Source organism: Adiantum capillus-veneris, chromosome 6 (genome assembly GCF_014529385.1).
Source record: "Adiantum capillus-veneris isolate H3 chromosome 6, ASM1452938v2, whole genome shotgun sequence".
In the NCBI taxonomy this organism is placed as follows: Eukaryota; Viridiplantae; Streptophyta; class Polypodiopsida; order Polypodiales; family Pteridaceae; genus Adiantum; species Adiantum capillus-veneris.
In genome coordinates this window covers 94,380,087-94,397,323 of record NC_140936.1, presented here as the reverse complement: position 1 = coordinate 94,397,323, position 17,237 = coordinate 94,380,087, and the positions used below count along the sequence as shown (strand labels likewise).

The window sequence follows — 17,237 nt, the reverse complement described above, 5'->3', positions numbered from 1 at the left end:
TTTGCTTAGACAACGCATAAAGACTACAAGACAGGACACAACTTTCGTTCCTTATTCATTTTTTGGGAGACCACAGTGCTGACTCTCCACCATACTTTTATATCGCACTTTTGTATGGCATGCACAACATGGTTTATAGTTTGTGTCATTTCCCTACTCGATTATGAGGTAAATTTTGCCATTAATTTTTCTATTTCTCTGCTACCATATGTAAACATACTATCTCTAACTTACAATACTTCTATACTTAAAGCGCATAGTTACGCCCCCCACATTAACCCTTGCAGAAGAAAAGAAATGGAGGTTAAGAAGACTTTCTCACACCCGAGATGTATGGGATTTGAGCGTAAAATGAGCTGTTGTTTCAGAAGGACAACCTTTGACCCTTCTTGTATATACTTTCCTGTACAGCTTGCATGTATGGATATGGCCATGGCAAAGGGTAACCTGCAAACATTCTTGTAAAGCGATCATGCAGAATGTGAGTGCGGAAAATTATCAGTAGTTGGGCCGTCATCATCGTTACCATTATCTGCGCAAGAGAGAATCACGTTTATTATTCCGCTCACATAAGGCTCTATGGGCAACAAGATCACTACACAGAGAGAATTCATTGAAGAGAGATATACTCGCCCACAAGGATCATTTGAATACAAAGATGGGGACTCCAAGAAATTGCGACGTCTCATTCTCAATGGACAGCTTGCACCTTGTTATCCTGGTGTAGAGGAGTATGCTCCTGAGCTCGATGAGTGCCCAATTTGCTTTCTGGTATTATTTCTTGAAACGAAGAAATGGGTTTCTTTTTCCAGCTTTTTTTTAATTTAATGGCCTTCAAATTGCCCCATTTCGAGTGCTGCTTTGGTACTCCTAAACAGATAGCATTGGTGTGACTTTTTTGGGCAGTTTTTTCCAAGCTTGAATCGGTCAAGATGCTGCTCAAAATCTGTGTGCACAGGTTTGATTTTTCATACTGACGATTTCAGCTTAAAGCATCAACTGTCTCAGATCGTATGTTCAATTGGTTTTTGTTTTTCATATTTGAATTTTTGCAGAATGTTATCTGCAAATAAAGTCTTCAGGCTATGCTCCATTCACAAAGTATCCTTCTTTGCATGGGGTGTTCTTGCATTTAAAGTGCTGTAGATTGTAAGACACGTGAGCATCTAGCTTTTCTCAATGTTTTTTAGCTGCCCATTTTGCAAGGCGCCAAACTATATAGTGGAATATCGTGGTGCAAAGACGGCGGAGGAGAAATATTTTGAGCAAGCTGTGAGCTAACATAGTCGTTTAAGAATTGGAATGTTTCCATGTTTATGATGGCTCTGACACACGTGGTTTATTGTAGGAGGAGCAAAAGGTGATAGAGGCAAAAATAAGAATCCATCAGAAGGAGGTTCATGATGAAGAGGATCGCTTGCTGAGACGTGGGGAGGATAGACCGGCAGGTATGGTTTGATCTGTTTTGTCTTACTTGATGCAACTTTGGACCATTCTTGTTTCATAAGCTTTCAAAAAGCGTTACAGAGGAAGAGGATCTAGTCTCAATGAGAGAGCATGCGGTACATGCTGATAACTATGATATTCAGCACCTCAATCAACTTCAGGAGCCTTTTGAGCATGATGAAATTCAGCTTTTTGGGCAGCATGGTTTTGAAGAGGAATGTTTCCCAGAAGTATCTTTTTGTCATTCCAGCGGGTATACATTTGTCCTCTACTTGTAGTACGTTATAACTTGATGTTATCATATATTCAGCATTTGTTGCGTTTGTATCACAACAGAGATGATGAGATTGGTTTGGATATGGAGGAAGTGATGCTTATGAAGGCTATCTGGTTATCAATTCAGGTAGGTCGTCTTTTCGGAACCTGTGGCATAGACGAAGTCGTGCCTTGGAAAAACATTAATTGAAGCTTTAAAGTATATCATGAATTTGAATACCAAACCACAGTTGGTCATTAGGCGTTGGACTTATTCTGTAAGCATTAATTTTAACTGCAGACAGTGATAGATAAGACAGTATGGACAAACCGCTCCTTGATGATCTGTTGTAGATTAATCCTGGCAGGGAATACCATAAGGTTGATGGTTATATCATCTTATGGGTGACTACCATGAGTCCATAAACTTGCAGGTTTCTTTAGTCCTTAAACTTATAGTTTCCTTTATCAGTGAATCTTGGCTTTTCCTAGATTCTTTTAGGCACAAATATGACACTTTGCTAATTTGGGAAATGTTCTACTTTGATAATACATGGAGAGTTTTTTTACAAGGCACTTGCAAGGATGGAGAAGTAAGGAAAAAGTATGGTTTTTTCACTCTCAAAGTTCACTACAAGTAGGATTTTATACCGACTTTTAAGGAAAGAACTTAGTGAAAGATCAATGCACATATGGGCAAAGAGGGAGGAAGGCTCTATGGTGTTGGAATCGCACACAGAAAGGGAAGGATTTGGAGATTGCGTAACCGAGGCAGAAAAGAAAGCAGAAATTGCCTTATTGGTGTGTGCAGCTGAGACTTTGTATGTAAGCAGCTTGAACAGTTACACATGTTAGTCACATAGTTGTGGAAGGCTGTGGCTTGGCGACTTCTCAAAAGTAGCTATACTTGAAGCTCTGTACATTTCACCTGAACATTAATAATATACTTTTGGCTGTTATGGAGAGTGCTACCCTGGATATAGTCCCCTCACGTGGTAGTTTGTCAAAGGAACATTTTGCTTGGACATAAGAGGGGTTACCAAGTTTTCATGATTTATTCCAATGCTAGGGGCTTGCCATGTGTAACCAGCTCTTGCTTTGGTTTAAGATGGTGAAAATAACACACTACTATATTTGCCATATTAACAGCTGTGCCTGCACTTTCAACCATGGGCTCTTTGTTGTATGTGTGCATCATGCTAGTACTACTTTAGAGAAAATATTACTCTAGGAAGGCCTAGGGGATCAGGTTTGTACTCTTGTAAGATTGTTTGCAAGATCTACATGATTAGACTGATTTATCAGATAAGTATCAACTGTGCAGAACCTTTTCGAATAAAAGATCGTACTAGGTTTCACATTTTCAGGGGGGTGGTGCGTTTGGCCGTAACCGGCAAGCCATTGATGAGGCAGTGAACCAATTGCACATATGTTCGAACTTGAAAACTGTTAACACTTCAACTTTAAAACAATTGGAATCGAGACATGGTAGAGCGTAGTTCTCTACAGAGATGCACTGGTTGCTAAGTCAAGCACCCCCTTTGGTACTTCTTTTTATATTAATAATCCACAGAGTTACAACTATCGGGGAGCTGCTGTGCAGATGTATAACTGCTGCTAAATTGACTTGTTTTCAGAGTCCATTTTATAAAATTAGGACTTTTGTGCACTTGAGAACTTGTAAGTTAGAAACTATAGATCTACAAGAACTGATAACCATAAGGAACGGACATCTTTGGTGTGTCATGTGATGGGTGACATTAAGCATCGCAAAGGAGTTGTTCCGTAAGTTTGGTGGGAGAGACACAGCAACGGGTATTTGTGATGCGTCACAGAACGGGTGATGGGAGCATCAGATAGGGAATACTCCATCGGTCTGAGGAGGAAATCTGAATTGAGTAAGAATTATGCGTAAAGATGCAAGCACGTGAATAAAGATGGCTTCTAAGAAGGTTTGAACAAAAGCAGGGTGTTTCTGAGTGCTTTTCGGGAAAGCAAATGCTTTTTCAATGAGGAAGTCTATGTCTACAATGCGTCTGTGCATGAGGTTGCATCCAGGGACGCCTGGAAAGTGTCTATGTAAGCATTGTTTTCAGCTCACAAGTTTTACTAAGTTCTAAATAGGTTTACACCTTCTTAATAAGTGGATGGCTGCCCACTTAATAAGTTGGAAGCCCACTTATTAAGAAAGGCTCAAAAGTTTAGGCATCTCTGTGGATTCGTCCAGTCGGTCCTAGTTTCTCCGCGGGACAGGTATTAGGGAGTGAGGGCTGTTTTGTGGCTTTGCCTGGCCAGTGTGAGGTAGGTTTCTCGTGTCGGGTTGTGTCTAGCCATGTTTAGCCTTGGGTTTTGGCTCTTTCTAGCTATAGGCCCACGACTATTTTTCTCCCACCTTCTGTGGATGCCATTTTACCTGGAGGCCCTCTCTCCTCATTTATTTACGGTTCATCCCTATTTTACTTGAGTCGTGGGGCTGGGCAGCTGGGTCGGGCATCATTGATGTGGGCCTATATATAGGCACCATGGGGCATCTCTAGGGCATGTTCTCAGCTTGCAAGGTGCCCAAGGTTGGGGCCCTTTGGTAGCATTTCTGGTAGCTAGTGTGTGGGGGGGGGGGGGGGGGTGGATCTGTCAAAGGTGGAAGCGGAAGATGCAATGAAGACAAGAATTGGCTCGTGATCCGATGGACACCGCGACTCCGATCTAGAACACCTGCAATGCCAACACATGACAAGGCACACCTGTGGAGAAGAGAGATCACTGAGGTAGAGAGAGACGGGACATCTGGATCTGGGAAAGGCTCTCCATGCTGATGACAAGCTGCTCATACAAGTGATCAAGGGTGGTCCGGCATAGAATTGACATGCTAACTGGATAAGACCCGAGGTACACACAACAGCGACTACTACTGACATTGCCAACTGCTCCTGCACATGACCACTGACACGGTCTCCACATGGGTATCACCTCCAACATGCTCTGAAAGCATAGATCTGGTGCATCTCCTTCTGGCTAGATGTAGATGTGGATTCAGATCTCGGATGAGGAAACCTGCCACTACATCACCTGCTGCCCATGGAAAACACTGGGATTGATCAACTAAGCAAAAAACACTGGGCTGATCTCAAGACAAAAACACTGGTTGATCTGTAGCAAAACGCTGGCTGCTCTGCCTCTACTAAGCCCCTCTGGGGCACCCAAGGGAGGGCGCCCCCTACTAGGCCTTGCTGTACACACACACTGGAGGTGATCCTTGCCTCTGCATATATAGGCAAGACCTCAGCCGCCCGACCCAGCCCAATACCTCCACGATCTTGGAAAAGGGAGGAAAAATAGAAGAGGGCACCAGATGCCAAGGGGAAACATAGGAGGAACTCGGATAAAATATCCTTGGCCTCCGAGAGCCTATCTGGCCATGGAACAAAGCCAAAATTCGAGCTAAACATGGCTAAACACAACTTGACATGAGAAACCTACCTCACACTGGCCGGGCAAAACCACAAAACAACCCTCACTCCCCAACACTATCCCTTGGAGAATCTGGGACCGATTGGACGAATCCACAAAGATACCCAGTATCTCCCAGGACCAGATTAGGGAGTGAGGGCTGTTGTGTGGTTGTGCCCGGACCGTTTGTTTTCAAGTGAATAAAGAAATACCGAAAAGGTCGCTAGTTTTTGGGGCCTACTGTTATAGTTCAGTTTCTTGTTCGGTGGTAGCTCCAGTATCTCCCAAAAGCAGATTAGGGAGTGAGGGCTGTTTTGTGGTTGTGCCTGGCTGTATCTGAGGTAGGTGTACTTCTTCTCGGCAATGCACTCCACGGTGTTGCTCACCCAGTAGGCTAACATGAGGTCCCGAGTAGGCTAATATGAGGTGGAACCCCCGTTCCTAGGGTTTCTTGGGGTCGGAGTCTGGAATGCTCTGCAGCTTTGCTACTAAATATGTACGTCAGTTCACTTTCAATTAGCTTACATATTTATTAGCATTTTAGCCATTTCTTAGGATTGTGGGGTTTTGCAATAGGTAGGGCAAATGTGGGATTTGCCTATATAAGCAACCCTCCCCTTGTCCTTTTGGCCTATGTTGTGGTCATTGGAGAGCTTCAGCCTTTGAGCATACTTTCTCTCTCTAGCATTTTCTCCTTGCTAGCGTTTTGTGTGCGCGGTGCCATCCTCTATCTAGCGTTTTCTAACCACTATCAATCTCTCTCTCCAACGTTTTCTCTAGCGATGTCTCTCTCTCTCTCTCTCTTGCTAGTGCTCCCTCCCCCTTGCCGTGTGCACACCCTCTCGGTGTGGCATTGCGTGCGGTGAGTTCTCGTGTCTGTTCGGTGGGCGGTACATGCTAGGAGCTTGACGACGAGAAGATCCATCGCGATAGATCCGAGATCTATTTGCTGCCCGGTACAAAGAGGAGGTTTCCTCGCGGTTGTGGACAAGTTCATCACCCGATTCACCCCTTTCCGCTACACTTTGACATGGTACCAAAGCCTCTTGAATCGGACCGGTGAATCCTCAAGCAGGCGGTAGCTCTAATTGGAATTTGGAATGTCACATCGGTCACTTGGTCAATTATCTTAAATGTCCCATAATAACGATTGGAGAGTTTCCCTTTATAAGTCGCTTGTTTCTTTAGTCTTGCCTTCTCAAACTTGTATAAGACCAATTGTTTGACTGCTAAGTCCAAATTCCTCATGTGCTTGTCCGCAACTTTCTTATGCTTTTCTTGAGAGCGTAAAATTGCTCTCTTAACTTGCCCATGGGCCGTGTCCATATCCTGGGCAAACTCATCCGCTGCAAATATCTTATCCTTTTTTAAAAGGATTAGTGGAAGCAAAGGCTTGCCATAAAGAATCTCAGAAGGTGCCTTCCCCGTAGACGAATGTACGCTATTGTTACACGTGAACTCGACAAGGGGCAAATACTTCGCCCAGTCAGCAGACTGTCTGTCCAACACAAAGGACTTCGACATATCCGACATTGTGGAATTGGCGATCTCACTCCACCCATCCGTTTGGGGATGGTATGCAGAAGAAAAGTTTAATTTCGTGCCAAGGTTGTCAAACAAAGCATGACAAAAATTTCTTGTCATGCGAGGATCTCGATCACTCACAATAGACTTGAGCATCCCATGATGTTTGAAAATCTGTGCTAAAAAAATCCTAGCCATATAATCTTTGATCGTTTTCTTAATTGGAATAAAGTGAGCTTGCTTGCTAAATCTGTCCACAATGGTCTAGATCTCATTATTTCCAATCTGAGTCTTTGGGAGACCCATAATAAAATCCATGGCAATACTTTCCCAAGGTTGATCAGGCACAGGCAACGGTTGGAGTAACCCAAGCGTCTTATGCTGACCATACTTGACTTTTTGGCAAACCAAACATTCTGTAACATACTGATCGATTTCTGTTTTAAGGCTTGGCCAAAAGAAATATCTTTTCAATGCTAAAGTCGTAGGGGGAATACCTCGGTGATCCGCATAAGGTGAAGCATGTATAATAACACTTGCTAAAGAAACCCGCTGCTCGCTATTGCTGCACCCCCCCCCCCCCCCCCCCCCCCCCCCCCCCCCCCCCCCCCCCCCCCCGCGTTGCCCCCCGCTCCCGCCTGCCCTTGCGCGCGACAGCCCCGCCTGCCCGTCCCTTGCTGCGCTACCCGCGTGCTGCCCTCATCTCGCGCTGCCCCCCAGCCCGTCCGCTGCCCCCCTCTCGCGTTGCCATTCCCTCCCCCACCCGCTGCCTCTTGAAATCCCGCACACTGCCAGCCTTATCCGATCCTCCTCCTCCTCTTCTTCTTTCTCGAAGGTTCGTGCGCTCGGTTGCAGAGTCTCTTCACCGTCCGCTTCTTCGCCAGAGCAGTAGACACAGATGGAGGCTCCAGCTCCGCCACAGAGGGACTCATCCGAAGCCCCCTCGCCCGACCCCTCTGAGCCCACCATTTGACTTGCTCTTTTGCCGACAGAGCAAGCGAGCCTAGCCGCAGAGGTAGAGCACTTGCAGGCAACTTCTGTCATCTGCAAGATTCTCGGCACCCGACCTAGCAGAGGAGAGCTGCATGACCTTCTCCAGGCCCGCCTTCTTGCAGAGGTGGGCAAGATCTTGGACGTACAGCTACTCGGACGAGGTTACTACCAGATCGAGTTTGAGACCTCCGAGATGGCGTCCAAGGTCATCGCCATGAGTCTATTGACCATCCGAGCAGCACGAGCCCACTTTCGATAGTGGAGACATGTTTTGACCCTGCTTCGGATGTTCTAGTAGAGGAGGCAGACATCCCCATCTCCGTCTGCTTTCCGGGTTTGCGGAGGGAGTACTTACCACTTTTGTCTAGGATCGGCTTAGCCATTGGGACTGTAACCGGCTTGTTAACTTCAAAAAGGGTGGTAGACTTTACTTCAAACCTTGATTTAGCTCACCCATTATTAGTCGTCTATTCTATTTGTGCTATAATGTCACAAGAGAAGGGAATGGGATACAGATGCTAGAATGCATTTGTATGCGAGTCAGACACTAGATTGGCCCCTAAATAGGCGCCCCTTTCGGTATTTCTTTATTCTTTTACAGTTAAGAGGAAGTACAAAGAGTGCTTATAGCACTAAACCCGTATCCCGCAGTTCTTAACCTGTATCCCGCAGTTTCTATCTTGTTTGGAGGAATTTGGGCAACATTACAGCGCAGAACCGTGCCCAAAACAATCTGCAAGTAGGGAATCCTAAGGAGACTACTGTCCTTGTCCCGATTCCACCTTTAATTGACCAAAAGAGAGCATAACCAGCCTCTGTAATTTCTGGTTATTGACTGGTTTTTCTCTGTTTTCAGCTCCCTGTAGCCCTTGCACTGTTCCCTGCACCTTGGGCTAGTTGCCCCTTGAATCTGGAAGGATTTAGGGCATCGAAACAGCCCCAAATCTACAAAAATAAGAGTTTCGGGAATCCTAATCTGTATCCAGCAATACAACACTTGTTTTGGCTAAATTTTGGCAGCACAACGGCTCCAAAATTGACCCGAAATTCTTTACTTTAGAGACACACACAGAGAACTTTGCAAAGGAAACCTGCGACGGGAATTAACACTTGAATACACACACGGCTCGGAAGCTAGAATGCCCCGAGTAGACGCCGACAACCTGTAGGCCCCAAAATTGGCGTCCCTTTCAGTATTTCTTTATACTTTGAGAGGGTAAATTTACAAAGTAGAGTCCTGGGAATCCTTTGTCTATATCCAACTAGATACCACTTGATTTGGCCAAATTTAGGCAGCATAACAGCCCCAAAACTTGTGCGAAACCAATTCCCCTGCTGGAACTCACTTCCACTGGCATAAACCCTCTGATTCCAACTCAAAAAGAGCAATTACAGCTCACCAGAATTTCTGGTTTTTCACTTGTTTTGAGCCCCAACACTTCTCAGAAGTGTTCTCTGACAATTGGGCACTATTCCCAATGCATCTAGCATCCATACGGCTGCAAAACAGTAAATTTCAGACCGCTGTATTTTTTGGTTAGGACCTGTTTTTGACCTACTTTCAGCTGTCAACTGTCCCTGCACTGTTCCCAATGCCTTGGAGTGCCCCTTGATTTTGGCATGATTCCGAGCACAAAACAGTCCCAACACAGCCCAAAATGAGCAATAAAACAGTGCTGATTTTTGTGTGTTTACTTGAGAGGTTATCACCCTCTCGTTTCCCTGCTTTGGAGTAGCAGTTAGCTACTCCTGTTCTTGTTCAGGGAGGCTCTTGCCTCAGCAATAGAGCATCAAACCACAAGACTGAACATGGTCAATCTGATGAGCCCACTAGAGGGGCATAACCATAAAGAATAGGAGAGAGAGAGAGCAGTGAGAGGTGTGCAGGTCATGACATCCTGCACCTCACTGTACATAGAGGGTAAGCAAGCACTCCATTGAAGCTCTCCCACCTGTGACAGCACTAAAAAACGAGCTCACAACTGAAAATCACGTTTTTGCCTTCTCTTTAAGTAGTAAACTGGCCTCAGAGTGCCAAGTGTCACTCATTTGTTCATTTTCCCGCTTTAGACCCTCGGGTCTAAAAATATCTCACCTGCAGCCTCTGTTGACTTGGCCACAGAGTAACAAAATGATCCCCATGTCAAACTGCACGTAATGACGCGAAGACATTTTGCCGTCCAAAAATAGCAGTCCCTAAAATTTAGGAGTTTCTGCCATTACATTCTTCCAGGTCATCTGACACTCTATGTACACTGCAGCCACACCCATAACTGAAATGTAGCTTATGTAGCAAAGGATTCTGCTTTGGCTGGGCAATGACCCCACTTTGGCTAACCATAGTCCTCGTCCAACCTTAGTTGTCTTTAGTCCTCAGGCCTGGACTCTCTCTGAATAATTCCACACTTGCTATGCAATGCAGGGCAGTTAGATTTCCAGAGGGGTGTTTCCAAAAGGTAAAACAAACGAAATTTCCCAAAGAAAGAGAAAATAGACAAAAATGGAATTGCCATTGGCTGGTGACATGCCCCGCTCTTGAAATCTCAAACGTCCTCGTTTGCACCTATGTCGTACATGCTTACAGTCGGCACTCGGGTGTCCGGACACCGTGTCGACACATGTACGACATATACATGCTCACAGTCAACACCTCGTTGACACATGTATTGCCTGCGTGTGAACCCTGTCCCTATGACATAGTGGAAGCGTCACACTCTGCCATTGCTTTGAGTCCATAACTTTCCAATGACAAAATGGAAGCGTCACATTTTGCCACTGTCTTTTAGTACACGTTGGATCCAGTAACCTTTCGAGCATACCCAAACCGACCGTTTAAGAATGCAGTTACACATGTACTCTTTAATAGAAATAATTGCTGTACCCTTGACAAACTGACAAGAAATACTCGCTTCTATAGCACTAAACAAACTTTTGGACATTCCATAAGAGCAATTGCCAAACTGACAATCTGTACAGCTCTTAACATTCATGTAACATGCACCATTTGAGCTCACTGTAAGTAACATGTAGATCATTTCTTTCAGAAGCCATTGTCACACTGACAATCCATGTAGCTCTGAATCTCAAGGGGTCAAGGTAGGTTGCAAACCAAGGTTTTAAGTTCCCATACTTTTAGTGACTCTGCAAGTTCACTTTTTTCCATCTACTTGACATCCAGAGGTGAATAGCTTTTGAACTTTACCAAACAGCACCTTGCAACCTTGCCTTTTCTTTTCTTTCTTTATGTGCCAAAATCTGTTCCGGGACCAAGATCTCGTCAAGTTCCTCGACTTTCGGCTGATTTTCAGCTGGCATATCTTCTGGCACATCACCCACATAGGGTCTGAGAAGACTCACGTGAAACGCATTGTGAATCTTCCAACTCTCGGGCAATTTCAGCCTTTATGCAATATCACTGATGTGCATACTGAGCATCGAAAACAATCTTTCTCTGCTCTTCATCTTTATCTTTGGAGATTAACCTATGATCTACCCTTATGCTGTCACTTTTATTGGGCTGAGAATTCTCTTTTTGACCCAATTTTGGTAGCATAACTGTAGTAGAAACCTTCACAACCAAAAATCCACATATCCAAGTGATTATCCACGCATAATAGAGCACTTTTGCAAATCTGTCCTGGAAATTCAGCACGCTGAATTCTTTGTTTTTAGCTCCTAAAATGGTCCAGATCACTTCTATTACTGTCCTCTAGCTTCCCCGAAGCTCTTGGGACAAAAAGGCATCAAATAGGGTCAAAACCCTAAATCTGTTGAAAAATACAGCAAGCTGTATTTTCTTCTTTTGGGCTCTGTTTTGCGTGTCAATCGCACCAATTCGTAGCCTTTGATCTTTTGCATCAGTAGGACTACTTTCCCTTTGATTTACACGAGATTTCTCGCAAGAAATCTTGTTGAATCATCTTGTACCTGTTTTGAATTAGCCTTTAGGCTTTAGCTAATTCGGCACCTGTATGAAATCATTCCAAGTGGAAGGAGTCTGTCTTTGTAACAATAGTGTATTCCACCACTGACTTGCATTTTTTTTTTTCCAGAAAAGTGGCAGCTTTCTTGACTTTAAATGCTCCTTCCAACAAATGCTTTGTCAAACTGTTCGAGGAAAGAGAAAACCTTTGTCCTCTCATCAAAGCCATTGAATGTGTCAATGGACTCACTGATCATCTTCTTTGTATGGCTTTAGCTTATCCATTGACTCCAAATTGTCAAAAGAGACAGTTTGCATAATGGGTACACCTGTGGGAGCCATCTGTACTCCCTGGCCAATAACATGTTGATGTGCAGGTGTCATATTCACTGATGGGATTGAAAAACCAGCCATACCCAAGTTGCCGTGTGACACCCCAAACTGACCTTGTGTGCCCTGAAATCCTGGGTGCAAACTAATGTTTGCATACATGGGGTTGGGCACCATGCCTTGCATACCCCTAAACATTGTTCGTGGCATGCCAAAACTGCCTTGAACTTGATGTGCTATTGATGAAGATTGTATGAACTCCATAAATCTTAGATTCTCCATCAATTGCTTGAACATGGTCAAAGCAGTAACAACCTGCAAAGCTTTCTCTGCTTGGCCTGAACTCTCGCCAATTTCATGTGCAGTTGGAATAGGCTATCTATCCTCTGAAGAGGAACCCTTTTCCTTGTTGCCATCCATCCTGTATCCATAGAAAGACTCGTAGCCTTTCTCACCTGTATCCAAAGAAAAACTCTCGTAGCCTTTCTCACCTGTAAATCCAAAGAAAGACTCGTAGCCTTTCTCACCTGTATCCAAAGAAAGACTCTCGTAGCCTTTCTCACCTGTAAATCCAAAGAAAGACTCGTAGCCTTTCTCACCGGTATCCAAAGAAAGACTCTCGTAGCCTTTCTCACTTGTAAATCCACTCGATCTACTTTCAAACTCTCTGTGTTTTCAAGGTCATCCCAAACTCTCTCTGTGTCTTTAACCCAAACTGACCAAGACTCACTTTTTGAGGAAAAAGTGATTTAATCCCGTCGATGGAACCATGTAACCGGCCTGTTAACTTCAAAAAGAGCGGTACACTTTACTTCAAACCTTGATTTAGCTTTCACCCATTATTAGTCGTCTATTCTACCTGTGCTATAATGTCACAAGAGAGGGGAATGGGATACAGATGCTAGAATGCATCTGTATGAGAGTCAGACACTAGATTGGCCCCTAAATAGACGTCCTTTTCGGTATTTCTTTATTCTTTTACAGTTAAGAGGAAGTACAAAGAGTACTTAAGCACTAAACCTGTATCCCGCAGTTTCTATCCTGTTTGGAGGAATTTGGGCAGCATTACGGCGCAAAACCCTGCCCAAAACAATCTGCAAGTAGGGAATCCTAAGGAGACCACTGTCCTTGTCCCGATTCCACCTTTAATTGACCAAAAGAGAGCATAACCAACCTTTGTAATTTCTGGTTATTGACTGGTTTTTCTCTGTTTTCAGCTCCCTGTAGCCCCGCACTGTTCCATGCACCTTGGGCTAGTTGCCCCTTGAATCTGGAAGGATTTAGGGCATCGAAACAACCCCAAATCTACAAAAATCAGAGTTTCGGGAATCCTAATCTGTATCCAGCAATACAACACTTGTTTTGGTTAAATTTTGGCAGCACAACGGCTCCAAAATTGACCCGAAATTCTTTACTTTAGAGACACACACAGAGCACTTTGCAAAGGAAACCTGCGACGGGAATTAGCACTTGAATACACACACGGCTCGGAAGCTAGAATGCCCCGAGTAGACGTCGACAACCTGTAGGCCCCAAAATTGGCGCCCCTTTCGGTATTTCTTTATACTTTGAGAGGGTAAATTTACAAAGTAGAGTCCTGGGAATCCTTTGTCTATATCCAACTAGATACCACTTGATTTGGCCAAATTTCCGTAGCATAACAGCCCCAAAACTTGCGCGAAACCAATTCCCTTGCTGGAACTCACTTCCACTGGCATAAACCCTCTGATTCCAACTCAAAAAGAGCAATTACAGCTCGCTGGAATTTCTGGTTTTTCACTTGTTTTGAGCCCCGACACTTCTCAGAAGTGTTCTCTGACAATTGGGCACTATTCCCAATGCATCTAGCATCCATACAGCTGCAAACCAGTAAATTTCAGACCGCTGTATTTTTTGGTTAGGACCTGTTTTTGACCTAATTTCAGCTGTCAACTGTCCCTGCACTGTTCCCAATGCCTTGGAGTACCCCTTGATTTTGGCATGATTCCGAGCACAAAACAGTCCCAAAACAGCCCAAAATCAGTAATAAAACAGTGCTGATTTTTGTGTGTTTACTTGAGAGGTTATCACCCTTTCGTTTCCCTGCTTTGGAGTAGCAGTTAGCTACTCCTGTTCCTGTTCAGGGAGGCTCTTGCCTCAGCAATAGAGCATCAAACCACAAGACTGAACATGGTCAATCTGATGAGCCCACTAGAAGGGCATAACCATAAAGAATAGGAGAGAGAGAGAGCAGTGAGAGGTATGCAGGTCATGACATCCTGCACCTCACTGTACATAGAGGGTAAGCAAGCACTCCATTGAAGCTCTCCCACCTGTGACAGCACTAAAAAACGAGGTCACAGCTGAAAATCACGTTTTTGCCTTCTCTTTAAGTAGTAAATTGGCCTCAGAGTGCCAAGTGTCACTCATTTGTTCATTTTCCTGCTTTAGACCCTCGGGTCTAAAAATATCTCACCTGCAGCCTCTGTTGACTTGGCCACAGAGTAACAAAATGATCCCCATGTCAAACTGCACGTAATGACGCGAAGACATTTTGCCGTCCAAAAATAGCAGTCCCTAAAATTTAGGAGTTTCTGCCATTACATTCTTCCAGGTCATTTGACACTCTATGTACACTGCAGCCACACCCATAACTGAAATGTAGCCTATGTAGCAAAGGATTCTGCTTTGGCTGGGCAATGACCCCACTTTGGCTAACCATAGTCCTTGTCCAACCTTAGTGGTCTTTAGCCCTCAGGCCTGGACTCTCTCTGAACAATTCCACACTTGCTATGCAATGCAGGGCAGTTAGATTTCCAGAGGGGTGTTTCCAAAAGGTAAAACAAACGAAATTCCCCAAAGAAAGAGAAAATAGACAAAAATGGAATTGCCACTAGCTGGTGACAGGGACTGTCCTAGAGACACCTCGCACGGCAGCCTCAGTAGCTGCGAAGGCGACTGGCATTCCCTCAGTTCGCGTTTTGGTCAGAGACCTACGCGCTCCCGAAGGTTATTATTCTGCCTCGGGTGAGTGGGGGTTGGTTTAGACAGAGCGTGGAGTATTCAGGCCTCCCGAACTAGTGCTTTATTTGTCGACAGATGGGCCATCTAGCGAAGGCCTGTCCACGGAGGAGGCCTCAACCTACACCACAGTCTCAGCCCCAGCCTGCAAGGGCTGGCCAGCAGACACAGACAGAGACACAACGTACATATGTAGAGCCACCCTCTGAGCCTGGGACTCCAGCGGAGGGGGGATGGTAGCAGGTCCGTGGTCGACGACGACAATGACCACAACGACAGCCTGGAACTCAGAGTGGTCCTCAGGCGCCTACTCAGCAGCAGTGGGTTCCCACGGGGAACCGTTTGGTTCTCTTGAGTAGGATGAGGTCCCTGCTTCAGTCCCCACCCCCAGCTTCACCCTCGACAGCCCCTCTTCCCCCCAAGAGTTTCCCCCCTCTTCCTTATCCTCCCCCTCTCCTCCTGCTACCGCGCCTCTTCCCCCCACCCCTCTACCTCTGCCGCTCTCCCCCGCCCCTCTTCTCCACCGCTCCTCCTCCTCCTCCTGTTTTAGTTCCACAGTCGTCCCAGGGGGCAGGGCCTTCTCCAGCTGCTAGGAGATCTCTTGGCAGTGCCTTTGCTACGAGTCGCTTGGCGAGACGAACAACCTGTCTTGCGGTCCCCTCTACAGGTACAAACGTCTCGCCTGGCAGCTATCCCTCGTGGTCTGACGAGCATTGACATCCGGCGCCGATGGGACTTCTTCGACTACGACTTCACTCATTTTCTCGGCGACCCCTCAACAGACCATGAGACAACTTGCTTCAGGGTCCATGTTTTGTTCCTTGCAGCTAGGGGAACAGAGGCCTTGGACTGAGCAGTTGGCTTCTCCTTTCCCCTTTGCGGCAGGGACCAGACAGAGTGGACTCTCGACTCAGTGTTGGGATGGTTGCACACACAGGTCCTAGAGTTCTCTCACCACATGGGAGAACTAGGAGTTACAGACATGCTTCAGACTTTGTGTCCATTGGCCAAGTTTGCGGTGACACCTCCAGATTTAGCAGGATGTAGACACATTGTGGTTTACTTCTTTGCCGATACACAGTGCTTGCCATGCTATGTATACATTCATGAGGACTCCTGGACAGAGGAGGTTGCTTTACGTACGGCTCGCTCTGCTTGGGCTTAGGCCAGGCACTCGTTGCAGTCACGTCTATCTAGAGGACGCTCGGATGCGGATTACTCCCTATCTAAGCCAGCCTCGAAGATAGCCCGTCTAGTTGCTGCGGCAGCATCTGTTCTCTCGCTCCCTATGAGGATCGTCTCATGGAACGTGCAGGGACTAGGTGGGCCCCAGTTTCAGCGTCAGCGGGGTCGACTGCCTCAGGAGCTTCAGCGCTGCCTTCTGGGAGGAGAGATTGATCTCCTTATGCTTCAGGAGCACCATTTGTGTGAGAGCCGCATTAGACGTGGTCAGCTCTTGCGTGGACGATATGATACTTTTTGGTCAGCTGCTTTTGGACTTGGAGGCATCCAGGGTGGGGTATGTATGACTATTGCGGACTCTTTGCAGCAGGCCATTGTGGGCAGAGGGATTATTGTGCTAGGCAGGGCTCAGTGAGTGGATTACTATGCAGGTTCAGGGTTGCCTGGTGGGCTTCTTGAACATCTAGGTGCCCAATGTGGCGAGTGCTTGAGCAGAGTTTTGGTCACAGATAGTTGAGTCTCTGCCGCAGGCAGAACACTGGTGCATAGGAGGGGACTTCAACATGTTGGAGGACCCTTCTGACAGGATTGGTGGTAGCCATGCGACTGTGCATGGAGTTGAGTTGGCAGCTTGGGAGAGGTTTTGTATGACTCTGAGGGTCTTGGATGTTTGGCAGCACTCTGGTTTTGTGAGGCCCCCAGACAGCCTTGCCTTCTCTCGTTCGGACCGTAGAGTGGGAGGAGCGAATCTATCGCGGATAGATCGCTTCTACACTAGTGACCACTTCAGTGACTTGGGAGGGACAGTGGGCATTCTGGCAAGGACTTCCTTCTCGGACCATGCATCAGTGATCCTCATAGTGGCAGATAGACAGAGGACTGGGAGCACGATGCTTCGCATCCCAGAGAGGGTCTTGTTGGACTCAGCACTCAGAGAGCGGGTAGAGGCTCTTTGGACACAGAGCTTGGACAGGCAGGATTCTCCTGCTGACAGAGTGGCCTCAGGCCTTGCTCAGATTAGCCGTTTCTTTCTCCAGGAGTCCCTGGCTCGCCGGGCTGTAGCGAGAGAGGAGGAGTAGCGTCTCAGACGGGGCATTGCTTCATTACAGAGGATGCAGGAGCATCATCCAGACAGTCC

At 46.1% G+C, this 17,237-nt stretch overlaps 1 protein-coding gene across 1 annotated transcript in view; it reads left to right on the top strand.

Moving 5' to 3' along the window:
- The first annotated feature begins 248 nt into the window (after positions 1-248).
- Positions 249-17,237, top strand: part of LOC147455911 (E3 ubiquitin-protein ligase DA2L-like) — a 46,880-nt gene continuing 29,891 nt past the window's right edge. The window contains exons 1-8 of the mRNA XM_086514537.1: positions 249-331; positions 412-771; positions 907-958; positions 1,056-1,101; positions 1,191-1,272; positions 1,349-1,448; positions 1,528-1,699; positions 1,783-1,849. Of these exons, the coding sequence (XP_086370663.1) occupies positions 580-771; positions 907-958; positions 1,056-1,101; positions 1,191-1,272; positions 1,349-1,448; positions 1,528-1,699; positions 1,783-1,849 (711 nt within the window). The 5' untranslated portion in view covers positions 249-331; positions 412-579. The remainder of the gene's footprint in view (positions 332-411; positions 772-906; positions 959-1,055; positions 1,102-1,190; positions 1,273-1,348; positions 1,449-1,527; positions 1,700-1,782; positions 1,850-17,237) is intronic.